Source organism: Dendrobates tinctorius, unplaced genomic scaffold (genome assembly GCF_039654945.1).
Source record: "Dendrobates tinctorius isolate UK_male_01 unplaced genomic scaffold, ASM3965494v1 ptg000120l, whole genome shotgun sequence".
Taxonomy (NCBI): Eukaryota; Metazoa; Chordata; class Amphibia; order Anura; family Dendrobatidae; genus Dendrobates; species Dendrobates tinctorius.
In genome coordinates, this window is record NW_027361788.1 from 9,550,115 (window position 1) to 9,564,935 (window position 14,821).

Below are 14,821 nucleotides of genomic sequence, written 5' to 3' on the forward strand. Positions count from 1 at the left end.
TATTCCCTAGAAAATTCTGCACCACATTACAAAATGCATTCCAAGCTCTTTCTTCTGTCTCATTTGTTGATGTGACAAAATGTGGGTCTCTCATAAGTGTTCTTATTTGAGGTCCATCAAATATTCCAGCCTTTTTCTTCTCTTCACTAAGACCAGGAAATCAATACCTGCGCACGACTGTTGTGTACGTTAAAAACTGTTTGTTTACTTTCTTATCATAACAAATGGGAATTATGCATGTTCAAAGAAAACAAAGATATTCTCACATTTATTGGGAGACTAAATGAAAACTAAATTTACCTTAGTGAACCGTATAAACCGGCACTTTTCATACACTACTTATATTTTTCATGGAATTCATGAAAATGGGCTATATACCTATAGCACAAAAATGTGATGTGATAGAGAAATTATAAGATCAGATTTGAATTCAGCACCCTCAAATTAGTCTAAAACTGTTCTTAAAGTCCATGCCAGAAAATTTTTTTTTTTTTTTTTTTTTTGTAGACCAGTGTAATAATAATTCTTCTGGTAAAGAAGCCTTGTTTCCTCTGGAGATTGAACCTTTTTTTTTCTCGAGGCAGAGAATGCCCTCTTGTCTTTTTAGGGGGTTTAATATGAAACCGTTTTTGACTATACTTCTTTTATGGGCCATTTATGTGCTTGTACAAGTTAATCGTGTCCTCCATTGGATGTCACTTCTCAAGACTAAATAAATGTAATTCTTTTAGTCTTTTCTCATAATTAAGATCCTCTATGCCCCTTATCAATTTTGTGGCTCTTCTGGTGCCCATAAATGAACTACCTATTCCAGATGAGGTCACACCAACGCTTTGTAATGTAGTATTACGTCCCTGTCCCGCGAATCCATGCCTCTTTTAATATACGACAATATCCTGTTGGCCTTAGAAGCTGCTGATTGACATTGCCAGATGTTAGTCTGTGATCTACACATACATCCAGATCCTCCTCTACAAGTGACTCTCCTAGTTTTATGATACCGCATATTATTAGTTATCATGTTCACAACTTTACATTTCTCCACATTGAATCTCATGTGTCAAGTGGATGCGCAAAACCTCAGTTTATCCAAATTGGCCTGTAACGTATGAACGTCTTCCATAGACTGCACGATGGCTTGTAGTCATCTGCAAAAAGAAACATGATTAATGCCGTCTTTTATACAATAAATAAATAAGTTAAAAATCACAAACACAGCACTGAACCTTGGAATACATTATTAATTAGGTATTTTAATTTTTTGGTCAGGCTTCTGGATCATGGGACAAAACAATAAGAGTTTGGAACCCTCGTAGAGGAGCCTTGATCTTTCTCCTGAAAGGACACGTGGACTGGTTAAGAACCTTGTCTTTCTCCCGTGATGGTATACTTCTGGCTTCTACAGGACATGACAAGACGGTAAGAGCTATGACGTCTGAGTAATGATACATATTGTAAATTGCAGTTGTAAAGTTAAATGATTGTCAATAAGCTGAAATACAATTTTATTATATTACTCTGCCTTCATAGACAGCTAATCCTTTGTAACCAAAATGTTCTCTCTATGTTAACTATGACTGTCCTAGACTCCTACAAGGAACCGTCGACATATTGTGTAGGTCCATATCTAAGTGTGGCGTCCACAAAATCCTCTGATATCTGGCACAAAGACAATAGCACCAGTTACGTTGTACATACAGTCCAATCTGTGGACACCATGGAATAGAGAAGCTGAGCAAAATGATATATATATAGTAGGTTTGTTTGAAAACATTCAGTAAAACTTGTATTTTATTTCTTGAAATCCCTGGTGTTTGTATGTAACGGAGTCCAGTGGGCAGTCCTACTCGGTGACTGTTCTGACTCATGGATATGTAGAACGTATGGTGCCTGGATAGACCTCTCTTTCTGGGCCCTTTCCGTATCGACCTGTACTCACGTTCATACCGATTAATCAGACAGCTTAACTCAGCCACGATCTCATGTAAGAAGACTCCAGGAAAAGAGGGATGCTTTAACTGAAATTCATGTATTATGATGAAAGCAGCAGGTAAAAAGGAATATTCTTCAGAGGACATGTAAGAAGATGCATACAGATGGAGGGACGATCACAAAATGGAGAATAAGGGAGGGAACAAACATACATCACAGGACTACAGGGAGAGAGTTGGGACAAAATACAGAGAAAGGCAAACTTCTGCCTAGCAACAAGGATACAACACAAACAATGCAAATATTAAATGATTTCCCAAGTCGTGGGACATGACACTCCCCGTCTGAAATCCTTGGATTTCACGATGTCCGTAACTCTTCGAAGTCGTTCGAACCTGAAAAACAAGAGAAAAGAAAAACATGCATGCAATAATAAACATCAAACATTTTTAAAGTCCAACTCGTTGTTGTTGACCCGTAGATCACACCGGAAGATAAGTCCAAGTCTATTAAACCCATCTTCGGATTGGGGAAGCCGCAAACATGCCAACTCTTCCACCAACCCAGCAATCCAATGGCAATGTTCAAAGTTCAATCCAATGGAAAATGTCAATGTTCAATAAAACTGGGGAATGAGTAGGAATGCTCCCCGCCGTGAGCAACGTCCAGGAGCAATGTTCAGTTCATGTGACGTCCTCCTTTGGCAGTAGCAGCACGAGATCGGTGACCGGACGGAGGAAGGTTCGGGTAGAGCCCCCTTATGTCACCTTAACTTCTGTCTTACGAGTCTTTCCGTCCTCGCTGGGCATGACCTTGGTGATAAGACCCATTGGCCAGTCGTTACGATGTGCCTCTTTGTCTTTTAAGAGGACAAGGTCTCCTTCTTGGAGATTGGGACTGGGTGTCTGCCATTTGTGACGGTTTTTAAGCAGGTGCAAGTATTCGGTCTTCCAATGGTGCCAAAACACGTTGGCTATGTGTTGTACTTGCTTCCACTGACGTTTGTAAATGTCCTTGTTATCGAAATTCCCGGGAGGAACTGTAGCAGCTCCGATCTTCTGTGTAAGAAGTGTAGCTGGGGTAAGGATTATTGGAGCATCAGGGTCAGATGATACTGGGACCAAAGGTCTAGCATTTATTATGGCTGACACTTCTGCGAGGAAAGTGACCAGAACTTCATGAGTAAGGGGAAGTTTATGGTCCAGCAACATGGAGTCAAGGATCCTTCGTGCAACTCCAATCATGCGTTCCCAGGATCCACCCATGTGTGAAGAGTGTGGAGGGTTGAATACCCAAGTGCATCCATTGTCGGACAAGAAATTGTCAAACTGCAATTCCTTGCAGGCTCCTACAAAGTTGGTGCCGCAGTCGGACCGGAGTTGCTTGGCAGGTCCCCGGATGGAAAAGAATCTTCTTAGGGCATTGATGAAGCTAGAGGTATCCATGGATTCAATTACCTCGATGTGAACTGCACGGATACTGAGACAGGTGAATAGGACAGCCCACCGCTTACTGTTTGCGGCTCCTCCACGGGTTCTTCTGGCAACAACCGACCATGGGCCGAAGACGTCTACACCAACGTATGAGAATGGTTGGTCTGTGCTCAGTCGATCTGCTGGAAGGTTCGCCATTTGTTGTTGTTGGTGTCTTCCTCGTAACCTTCGACACTTGACACATCTATGGAGAACTGAGGAGACGCACCTCTTCATCCCCATGATCCACAAGCCAGCAGACCTGATGGCACCTTCAGTAAGATGTCTGCCTTGGTGCTGCACTTGTTCGTGATAGTGCCGAATCAACAGAGTAGTGACGTGATGTCGACCTGGAATGATGATAGGGTTCTGCTCCTTATCGTATACATCAGATTTATTTAAACGTCCACCCACTCTTAGTAACTGGCGATGATCGACTACTGGGTTCAAGTCAAGCAGAGTGCTGTTTCTGGACATACTGACTCCCTTGGTAATACTGTCAATCTCGTGTGAATATTCTTCTTGTTGCACACACCTGATGATGACTTGTTCAGCATGGTCTATGTGGTCGGCAGTGAGACGACTCTTACACACATGCCAACCATGGCACCCTGAGGGCTTGTCTTTTGTAAAACAGCGAGCAATGTGGATGAGACGAGCTATAGTTCGTACAGCGGAGGACCAGCTAGAGAAGCGTTCGAAGCGGTGAAACTTCAACCCTTGCCTAGGTGTCATTGAAGTATAGTGAACAGAGATAGTTTGTCTGATTTCCTTATCAGATTCTGGTTCCACCAGCTCATAAGCATTGTTGGTGTTGCTCGCACAGAAATCTTCGTACAGGAGACTGGGAGGCGTAAACCACATGTTGTCACCAAACTTAGAAGCAGATGTAAGTCTTGTACCTCGGTCAGCTGGGTTTAGATCGGTGGAGATGTGATGCCACTGCTCGGGGGTAGAAAAACTTCTGATGTGTTCTACTCTGTTGCTCACATATACATAGAACTGCTTTGTTTGGTTGTGTATGTACCCGAGTACCACTCTGCTGTCTGTGTAAAAGGTAAAGGAATCAATTGCAATGTCCATTTCGTCTCTTACAACTTCAGCAATTTCTACTGCCAGTACTGCAGCGCAAAGTTCGAGTCTGGGTACAGAGTGTGCAGGCTTTGGAGTTAATTTGGCCTTACCCAGGATGAAACCACAATGCACCTTATTAGCTTCTAAGGTCTTCAGATAAGCTACTGCGGCTATGGCTTCTGTAGATGCATCACAGAAAATATGGACTTCTCTTCTGATTGCAGCCAAAGATGATCTTGGAGAATAACAACGTGGGACTTGGAATTGCTCTAAGAACTTCAAGGACTTCTTCCATGTCTCCCACCTTTGCTGTTTCTGAGTCGGCAGCGGGGTGTCCCAATCAGTGTTCTCGGCAGTGAGCTGTCTTAACAGTATCTTGCCTTGAATAGTGATGGGTGCTACAAACCCGAGAGGATCGTAGATGCTGTTTATGACAGATAGGACTCCTTGTTTGGTAAAGGGTTTGTCACAGGGCGACACTTGGAAGGTGAAGGTGTCCTGTTTGATATCCCACAGTAGACCAAGGCTGCGCTGTGTGGGAGGAACATCAGAACCTAGGTTGAGGTCCTTTAGGTTCGTGGCATGGTCCTCAGATGGAAACGCGCTCATTACCTCTTGACTGTTAGAGATGATCTTGTGGAGTCTGAGGTTTGATGTGGATAGCATTTCCTGTGTCCTGGAGAGTAGGTCAATTGCCTCTTCACTTGTGGGCAAGGACTTGAGCCCGTCGTCTACGTAGAAGTTCTTCTCTACGAATTGACGAGCATCGGATCCGTACTCTCTCTCACCTTCCTGGGCTGTCCGTCTCAGTCCGTAGATCGCCACAGCAGGTGAAGGACTGTTGCCGAAGACATGGACCTTCATCCGGTAGTCTATGACTTGATTGTTGACATTGTTGTCTTTGTGCCATAGGAACCTAAGATAGTTTCTGCTGTCTTCCTTCATGATGAAGCAATGAAATATCTGCTGAATGTCGGCCATTATAGCAACAGGTTCTTGTCTGAAGCGGATCAATACTCCAAGGAGGCTGTTGTTCAGGTTGGGTCCAGTTAGTAGCAGGTTGTTGAGAGAGACTCTGATCTGGTTAGGCTTGTGAGGGTGATAGACACCAAAGGATGGAAGGTACCAACATTCTTCTCCTTCCTTCAGTGGTGGCGCAGGTTCAGCATGATCTCTGTCAAAGATGTTCTGCATAAAGTCAATGAAATGCTTCTCCATCTCTGGTTTCCTCTTTAGGGTACGCTTTAAGGATGAGAACCTTGCAGTTGCTTGCTGCAGGTTGTTCGGCAACCTCGCTCTTGGGAAACGAAAGGGTAAAGGAGCTACCCAACTGTTGGAGTCATCTTGAACAAATTCTTTGTCCATAACCTTTATGAATTCTTTATCTTCCCTTGTGGGTGCTAACTTGTTGTCTTCATTTGTGGAATCGAACACTGTTGACCCGAGGTTTTCGTCCCAGGGTTGTAGAATGTTCATGTTGTTGAAGGATTCCTGTTGCCTCTTGGTGTTGCTCACTTTCTCTTTCACCCAGTAATGATGTGGGCATGGCTGAAAATGAGTGCTGCGACCATTTGGCAAGATGTGTGTTTTGTAAGAGGAGATGTTATTAGGTCTCTTCATCTTGTGTATGCAAACATCACCTATAATTACCCAGCCTAGATCAAAGCGTTGGGCATATGGTGCGTCGTGTGGTCCGTTAATTTGCTGACGTACCTTGTGCAGCCGGAGAATGTCTCTGCCAAGCAGAATCAGGATATCTGCGCTGTTGTTGAGGGCTGGTATCTTGTTTGCTATCCCCTTGAGATGTGGGTGATGAAGAGCAGCCTCTGGCGTTGGGATCTCTTCTCGATTGGATGGAATCTGGTTGCACTCGACAAGTGTAGGTAAGGGTATCTCTACGGTGTTTTCGAGGGATGTCGCTATAAGACCACTGGCCCTTCTCCCAGAGACCTCTGTAACACCGCTGCAGGTACTTAAGGTGTAAGGGTAAGCATTTCCCTTTAAGTTAAACATATCAAAGAGTTCTGACCTTGCAAGTGATCGGTTGCTCTGATCATCCAAGAGGACGTACACCTTCACGGCTTTCTCTGGGTGACCGTTGGGATATACGTTCACCAGACAAATCTTCGCACAGGACTTGTCCCAGAGACCTTCTCCGCAGACTTCTGTGCATGAAGAAGATATTGTGGTATGACTTGCAGTTTGAGCTGCGTCCTCCCCGCCATGGCTCGTGGTGGGGGAAGGAGTACGTGTAGAGTCAGGACGGTATGGGTGGAGTGCTTGTACGTGATCCTCACTGTCACACTCCATACACTTAATTGTAGTTTTACAGTCTTTAGCAAGGTGTTCAGTAGAAGCACAACATCTGTAGCATACCCCAAACTTCTTTAGAAGTTCCTTGCGTTCTTGGAGCGGTTTCTTCCTGAAGCCGATGCACTTTTTTAAGGGATGTGGCTTCTTGTGGATGGGACACTCACGATTTGGGTTCTCTATCTTTTCACCCTTGTTCTTCTTGCCTGGGGCTGATGTTGGTAAGGGAAGAATATCCGTCTTCTTCACTGACACTGGACCCCTGCGGTTTCTGTCATTCGAGCGTGTGCTCACGTATTTAGAATTAGGTGAAGCTGGGCCACTGGATTCTCCGTAGGAAAAGCTTGGGTCGTTCTTACGCTCTGTAATGTCTTTTATAAACTCACAGAAGTAGGAGAATGGAGGAAATGACACTTGATGGTCTTTCTTGTATTTTGACCCTATTGCAGTCCACTTCTCTTGTACATTGTATGGTAGCTTGGAGATAATGGGGTTTACTCCACGAGCAGTGTCCAGGTAGCTGAGGCCAGGTAGGTGGGTGTCTGCCTTGGCCAGCTGGAGCTCTAACAGCAGGTCACTGAGCTCTAGGAACTTTGAACTGTCCTTGCTTGATATCTTTGGAAAACTCTGTAGTCGCTTGAACAGTGCATCCTCTATGGCTTCTGGACTGCCAAAGTTTCTCTCTAGTCTTTCCCATGCAGCCATGAGACCAGCCGTTGGATTACTGATATGTACAGACCTGAGTCTCTTGACACGCTCTGTGGATTGTGGTCCTAACCATCTGATCAGCAGGTCCAGCTCTTCCGCAGCAGTGATGCCGAGGTCACTAGTTACGGTTCTAAAGGCACTTTTCCAACCTCTGTAATTTTCAGGTTGGTCGTCGAACCTTGTGAGACCGGTTTTAGTAAGTTCACGGCGAATCATGTACCTTGCGAAGTCGGACATGTCTGTTCTTTCTGACTTAGGATGCACAATTGTAGGCTGAGCGGTGTTGTACATAGGGGTGGAGACGTCTTGGCCTTGAAACATGGGGAAGTATGGAGTGGCATATGCATTTAGTCCAGCAACTGGTTTGGTGGGTATAGTTTCTGCTACCTGCGGAGGTGGCACTGTGCGGTTGTCGAGGGTATAATGACCTGCCGGCATATTGGGTTGCATGTAGGTATTAGCCTGTGGATTTTGGTGAGATGCAGGGTTTTGGCGCATACTGGAATATGAAGGAAGTTCAAGTTTGGGAGCATTGTACTGACCTTGAATGCAGGATTCTGTAAGTGGATCGGCATCCTGGTACTCTGGAGAAGCGTCAACACCATCAGGAGTGTTAGTGATGATCTGCGGTTCGCCATCTTGGCTTAGCACGTAGTCTCTTGTGCGTTCAATAGGGTCTTCTGCCTCCATTTCACACAAACTGACGCTGTCTCTTTGACTCCCACTGATAGCCTGCTCGAGTACCTTTAATTCTGCCATGGCTGTTGCATGCTCACATTCCTTCTCTAGAGCTTCCATGCGTGCCGCTTCAGCATCCATTTCTGCTCTCTTTTGTGCAGCAGCTGCATCCATCTTTTGTGCAGCAGCTGCATCCATTTCTGCTCTCTTTTGTGCAGCAGCTGCATCCATTTCTGCTCTCTTTTGTGCAAAGGCAGCTTGTACCTTAGTAGTTTCAGCCTTAGCACGTGCTCTTATAAGCTGCTCAGTAAGAGTAGAATATTTTGATGAACTTGACCTAGATGAACGTTTTGAGTGCTTACACGATTTGGAAGAGCGAGTTGATGCATCTGGTGTCCGTGCGATTCTAGCCTCTATCTTGGCTTTAATGTCACGTACAGTGCAGTCTCTTTCAGAATTAAGCTGCTGGAAACCTTGCAATTCGTTTAAAGTCTCTGGGAGATTCAGTTTCTTCAGGAGAATAATATATTGGTCACTCTTCTCCATATACATTTGGTATGCTGTGCATAATTGTTCTAGAACTCCCTCTGGTGGTAACTCATGAGAAGCAGGCCTTGATGCAGTGTCTATATGACTCAGCACTTTCTTCCATACTGAAGACACATCACTATATAATTCACATTTTGCAGTCTCTAAATTCTCCATGACTTTCCATGTGGGTTTGACTGTACGTTTTCCCCTTTCGCTAGATGGTGGATGGGGGTCTGGGTCTCTTTCCTGTGCTTGTAAGTCTGGTAGGGACATTGTATTCCTTGCTTCAGACATGATTAGATTGCAGGCAGGAAGAGTGGATGATGAGGGTTATACTTCTCACTGTTCAGCAACAGGAAATACACAGACTCTGCACAGAGTTGATACTTTGTATCTAATGCTGGAGCAGCTGCAGGGTCCAGTGTAATGATGGGAGTTATATTCCTCTCTGTTCAGCTGCAGTGTGGCTTCTATGCACGCTGGGGTCTGGCTGGAACTGGGTTACAGTCTATCTGGAAAATGTCCTTTTCTACTGAGATTCAGCACAGACCTTGAGTTACTGTCTCTGAAGGCAGGTTATTCCTTTTTACTGTTCTGACTCATGGATATGTAGAACATATGGTGCCTGGATAGACCTCTCTTTCTGGGCCCTTTCTGTATCGACCTGTACTCACGTTCATACCGATTAATCAGACAGCTTAACTCAGCCACGATCTCATGTAAGAAGACTCCAGGAAAAGAGGGATGCTTTAACTGAAATTCTTGTATTATGATGAAAGCAGCAGGTAAAAATGAATATTCTTCAGAGGACATGTAAGAAGATGCATACAGATGGAGGGACGATCACAAAATGGAGAATAAGGGAGGGAACAAACATACATCACAGGACTACAGGGAGAGAGTTGGGACAAAATACAGAGAAAGGCAAACTTCTGCCTAGCAACAACGATACAACACCATCAATGCAAATATTAAATGATTTCCCAAGTCGTGGGACATGACAGTGACTGACAGCTATCTCTGCATGCACAGTCATACAGGGACCGTCCACTGGACTCATACATAAGAACACCAGGGTTTCAATGAATAAAATGAATGTTTTGCTGAAACTTCTCCCACAAAAATATATATCAATCTCATCAGCTCCTCCTGCTCTATAGTATCCTTACTGCAGATCACATACCATTTTCAACATGACAGGTTCCCTATAAGACCTGTAAGCTGCAAGGTGCGGCCACCATGGATTGGACGTCCCATAGATACTTGATGGGATTGAGATCAGAGAAATTTAGAGGCCAAGTCAACTCCTTGAACTTTATGAATCATTCCTCAGCAATGTTTGCAGTATTGCACGGGCATTATCCTGCCAAAGGAGGCCACTGTCATTAGGTAATACTGTGCCATAGAGAGGTGTACGTAATATGTAGTATGTGTAGATAAATAATACCGGTCACGACCCCAAGAATAGTAGGACCCAAGACTTCCCTGATGAACATTGCCCAGAACATCACACCGCCTCAACTGGCTTCTCATCTTCCTGTAGTACATCCTGGTGCCATATTTCCTAGCCGTCCACAAGAAAAAGTGATACAACAGACCTATTGCTCCAGGGTTCAGTTCCGATGCTCCATTGTAAATGGTGATGGACAGGGGTTAGCATGGGCACTCTGACCAGTCGGCAGCAATCTACAATGCACAGTGCGGTATGGCACCTTCTTATCATAACTAGCACCATTTTGGGCTTCAGGGGCACTTCAGTGGAATCTTTCAGGTCTGGCCTTCCCCCATATATCAATGACCTTGTTGCTGGTTCACTGGTGTTCCGTCCGTGCACCAGCCCAACCAGAGCAAGCTGGGAATACCACTCTTTGGCAGCTGAATTGATTTTTTTTTAGATGGCCTCGAACCCTTTCCAGAAAAAAAAAAATAAAAACGTCTCAAGCATCTGTCATATGATTTTTTTTTTATAAATACAGAGTTTGTGCATCAGAGTTCCCTGTCTAGCATCAGCTGCCTCAATGATCAACTGATGACCCTGGGTATGGCCTTTGCAACCCCCGGATATGTGTTTTTGTAACCCCTGGATATGGCTTTTTGAAACCCCTGGGCATTGCCCATGCAACCCCTGGGTATTGCCCATGCAACCCCTGGGTATGTCCTTTTAAAACCTATGGGGTTGATTTTAAAAAAAAAAACCCTGGATATGGCCTTTGTAACCCCTGATTATTGTTATATAAAGTACTAGATGGTGGCCCGATTCTAATGCATCGGGTATTCTAGAATATGTACAGGACTGTGCCTGTGTAATGAGCGACGCAGCAGTGATGCCTTTAACGGCTGTAATGTGCCTGTACAATAAGCAATGCGGCCAGGTTGCCGCGACGAATAAGCAACTGTCGCTGATAGGCCGCGACCAAACAGTGAGGCAGGATTTCCGATACAGACAAACAGACAGACTTAGACAATTATATATATGTATGGGAGTCTTCTGAAAGCAGTCTTGTTTATGATGACCCATTAACAACTGAATGGCTGTGAAGCAACAAAACAGCAGAAATTGAGATTTTATTATGTACTAATTACTTCTGCTCAATTCCGCTTGCAGGTAAGACTCTGGGACTGCGAAAAAGGAAAATGTATAAAAGTTGTCAAGGTAAGAGATAAATTAGTGTTCACTTACTTTTAGGAACATGAAGTAACACAGATTCTATTGTTCTTCTTTAAAAAAAAAAAAGCATTTTTTTCTCAAACTTTTTTTTTACAATTTTTGGCAGTTTTTTTCCAACATATTTTTAAGTACTGCTTACAATGGTATAAAAAAATGTAAAAACAAAAAAATGGGATAATGCGTGCTTTACCTATTCCAATTCCATTTTCAATGCTGACATTTTTCTGGTTCTCCACTGGTTTCCATGGTATTGGAGATATCATTTTTGCCATTTAGTATGTATAGTAACATAGTAACACAGATAGCATGGCCGAAAAAAGACATTTGTCCATCCAGTTCAGCCTATATTCCGTCAGAATAAATCCCCAGATGTATAATATAATATATATAATATTATAATATGTAATAATATATTCTGAGTATCTCGCCTCTCTCTATTGCAGGGCATGCTAGAGATGACACACGTCTGCATTTTTACACCGGAAGGCACCCTAATGCTGGCAGGTGCTATGGGCTTCTACCAATCACAGTAGTAACATGTGTTTTATATTGCTCCACCAACGGCTTGGGGAATACGAACTTTCCAGGAACAAAAAGAAACTTCTAGTATTGACATAATGAAAAACAATGTATTGGCAAACAAGTTGCAAAATAAACTCTTATTACCACGCATCACCTCCATTGCTGCAATAACATGAGCTAACCTACAGTGATATATACAGGGATATAACACAAGGGAGGAATTGTATATCTCTGCCTTTAATAAAGATTGTTATATGGAAAAAAAAGCATTTCTAAAAAAAAATATATCAAATGCAAAAACTTTAAACAATAGGTCATTTTCTGAAGATAACTTCTCTGTGCCAAGTTATTTCATTTTTAGAAGGATTAAAACATTATGGCCTACATATGACATAAAGGGAGTCCCCGGCTCACGAGCGCCACCCTATTTGCCAAAGTGGAGAGACGCTTCATTTCATTAAATAAGGAAGGTCTCTGAGCATTCTCAGAACCTGGTAAGGAAATATTAGGGATATCTCACGTACTGGGCAACATTTGGGAAACATTAAGGCCGGAGTCACACTGGCGAGGAATACGGGAGAGTGAGAGGCGCAAAAAGCACACATTAGACACGGACCAATGATTCTCTATGGGGTCCCTCGCACCAGCCGTATATTTCTCGGGCGTATTCTACGCTCCGTGCCACTCGCAGCATGCTGCGATTGTCAGCGTACTACGCCCGTAGTACGCCAATGCAAGTCTATGGGTGCGCAAAAAATACGGATTACACACGGACCACACATGTGACTTGCGAGAAATACGCACAAGGTGTCTTTAGAAACCCTGTCATAGGGGTCCATTATATGTCCATTTTGCAAGCCTGTGAGAAAATCTCGCCATACGGATGCCATACGGATGCTGACATGCGCAAAATACACGACCACACCTTGATTACGGATGACATACGGAGCACTGTTTAGGGGTCTGTCATCCGTATTACGCATGTAAAATACTGACCGTATTTTGCGCAGGTTAGTGTGACTCCAGCCTAATGGTCTACTGTATTTTTATTACTCAACAGCTTCTAAAAACCAGTGATTGACCTCTACTGGTGCCTCTAGAGAAGTAGTTTTCTTTCATTCTAAGTGAAAAATCATTTGCAGCCTTTTTTTTTAGCATTTTTTAATAATAACTGGTCACCATAAAGGGAACCTGTCAGCACTGGTGCAACTAGAGTCCAATGTGCAAAATTTAGACCTGAGTGGGTTACCACCTGCATGTTAGTCAGATAAATGGGCTATTGATACGTTCTAGATCCTATAAAAACATATATGTTCACCCCCCCCATAGTAATAATGTCTCAAATCCTGGCCCATTCCTGAAATTGTGTCTCCCTTCCTGAATAATGTCTCCATTCTGGCCCCTTCCTGAGTATTGTCTCATATTCCGGCCCTTCCTGAATAATGCCCCTGTCCTGGCCCCCATCCGGTAATGATGTCCCCCTTTTTGTTGCCCATCTCCAACACAAAAAAAAAAAAAACGATAAATGTGTAACGACAATGCCGGCATACCTGCATGGCCTTTCTCCCTCCTCCTAGCAGGGATGCCAACATACTCACTTGCCCCCGCCTAGTGCGAGCGCTCCTCGATTCTTAAAGAGAAAGCGCTCGTACATTGGAAGTACCCCAAGCCAGTAGTTGGGAGTCATCAGGTATTAAAGCGAACCTGTCACCAGGTTTGGCCGATATAAGAAACGACCACCAGGTTTCAGGGCTTATCTACAGCATTCTATAATGCCAATAATAATAAGCCACCAATCCGACCTGATAGATACCTATCCGACCTGAAAGATAATAGCCACGACCTGAAAGATAATAAGCCACCGATCCGACCTGAAAGATAAGAAAAATAGGTTTTATTATACTCACCCGGGGGGCTGTACGGTCCGATGGGTGTCGCAGGTCCAGGTCTGGCGCCTCCCATCAGCTTGCGATGCCGCCCTCCTGCATGCCTCACGGCTCCCTGGCATTGCGCTCCTGCGCAGGCATACTTATCTACCCTGTTGAAGGCAGAGCAAAGTACTGCAGTGCGCAGGCGCTGGGCCTCTCTGACCTTTCTGAGCACCTGCGCACTGCAGTACTTTGCTCTGCTCTCACCAGGGCAGATAAGTACGCCTGCACAGGAGCACGATGCCAAGCAGCCATGAAGCAAACAGGAGGGCGGTGATCATAAGAAGATGGGAGGCCCCGGAACCGGACCTGCAGCACCCATCGGACCAGACCACCCTGCAGGTGAGTATAATAAAAGTTATTTTTCTTATCTTTCAGGTTGGATAGGGGACTTTTCTACAGCATTATAGAATGCTGTGAATAAGCCCTGAAAGGCAGTGGCCGTATCTTATATTGGCCAAAACTGCCGACAGGTTCCCTCTAACTGATTAGTGTTGTGCAACTAGTCAGTTGACAGGTCTCCTGTGTTGTCTGAATTAGTACTTGTTTCTACATTCCTTGTAGTCTGAAGCTGCTCTGGTGGTGCCTGAGCCTGAACCTGAAGCTGCTCTGGCGGTGCCTAAATCTAAACCTGAGGCTGCCCTCGCAGTGCCTGTACCTGAACCTGAGGCCGCTCTGGCAGTTCTTGAACATGAAGCTGCTCCGGCAGTCCCTAAACCTGAAGCCACTCCAGTGGTACCTGAACATGAAGCTGCTCCTAGCGGTACCTGAAGCTACTCTGGCAATGGCTGAACCTGAAGCCGCTCTGGTAGTACCTGTACCTGAACCTGAAGCCACTCTAACAGTGCCTGAACCTGAAGCCGCTCTGGCGGTGCCTGATCCTGAAGCTGCTCTGGCGGTGCCTGATCCTGAACCTGAAGCTGCTCTGGCGGTGCCTGTACCTGAACCTGAGGCCGCTCTGGCGGTGCTTTAACCTGAACCTAAGGCCGCTCTGGCAG

The 14,821-nt window shown here is 44.6% G+C and overlaps 1 protein-coding gene across 1 annotated transcript in view; it reads left to right on the forward strand.

The window, feature by feature from the left end:
* The window catches only part of WDR38 (WD repeat domain 38), a 55,959-nt gene extending 43,914 nt beyond the window's left edge, over window positions 1-12,045 (forward strand). Inside the window, exons 7-9 of the mRNA XM_073590720.1 lie at window positions 1,270-1,419; window positions 11,311-11,358; window positions 11,817-12,045. Of these exons, the coding sequence (XP_073446821.1) occupies window positions 1,270-1,419; window positions 11,311-11,358; window positions 11,817-11,906 (288 nt within the window). The 3' untranslated portion in view covers window positions 11,907-12,045. The remainder of the gene's footprint in view (window positions 1-1,269; window positions 1,420-11,310; window positions 11,359-11,816) is intronic.
* Window positions 12,046-14,821: the final 2,776 nt, after the last annotated feature.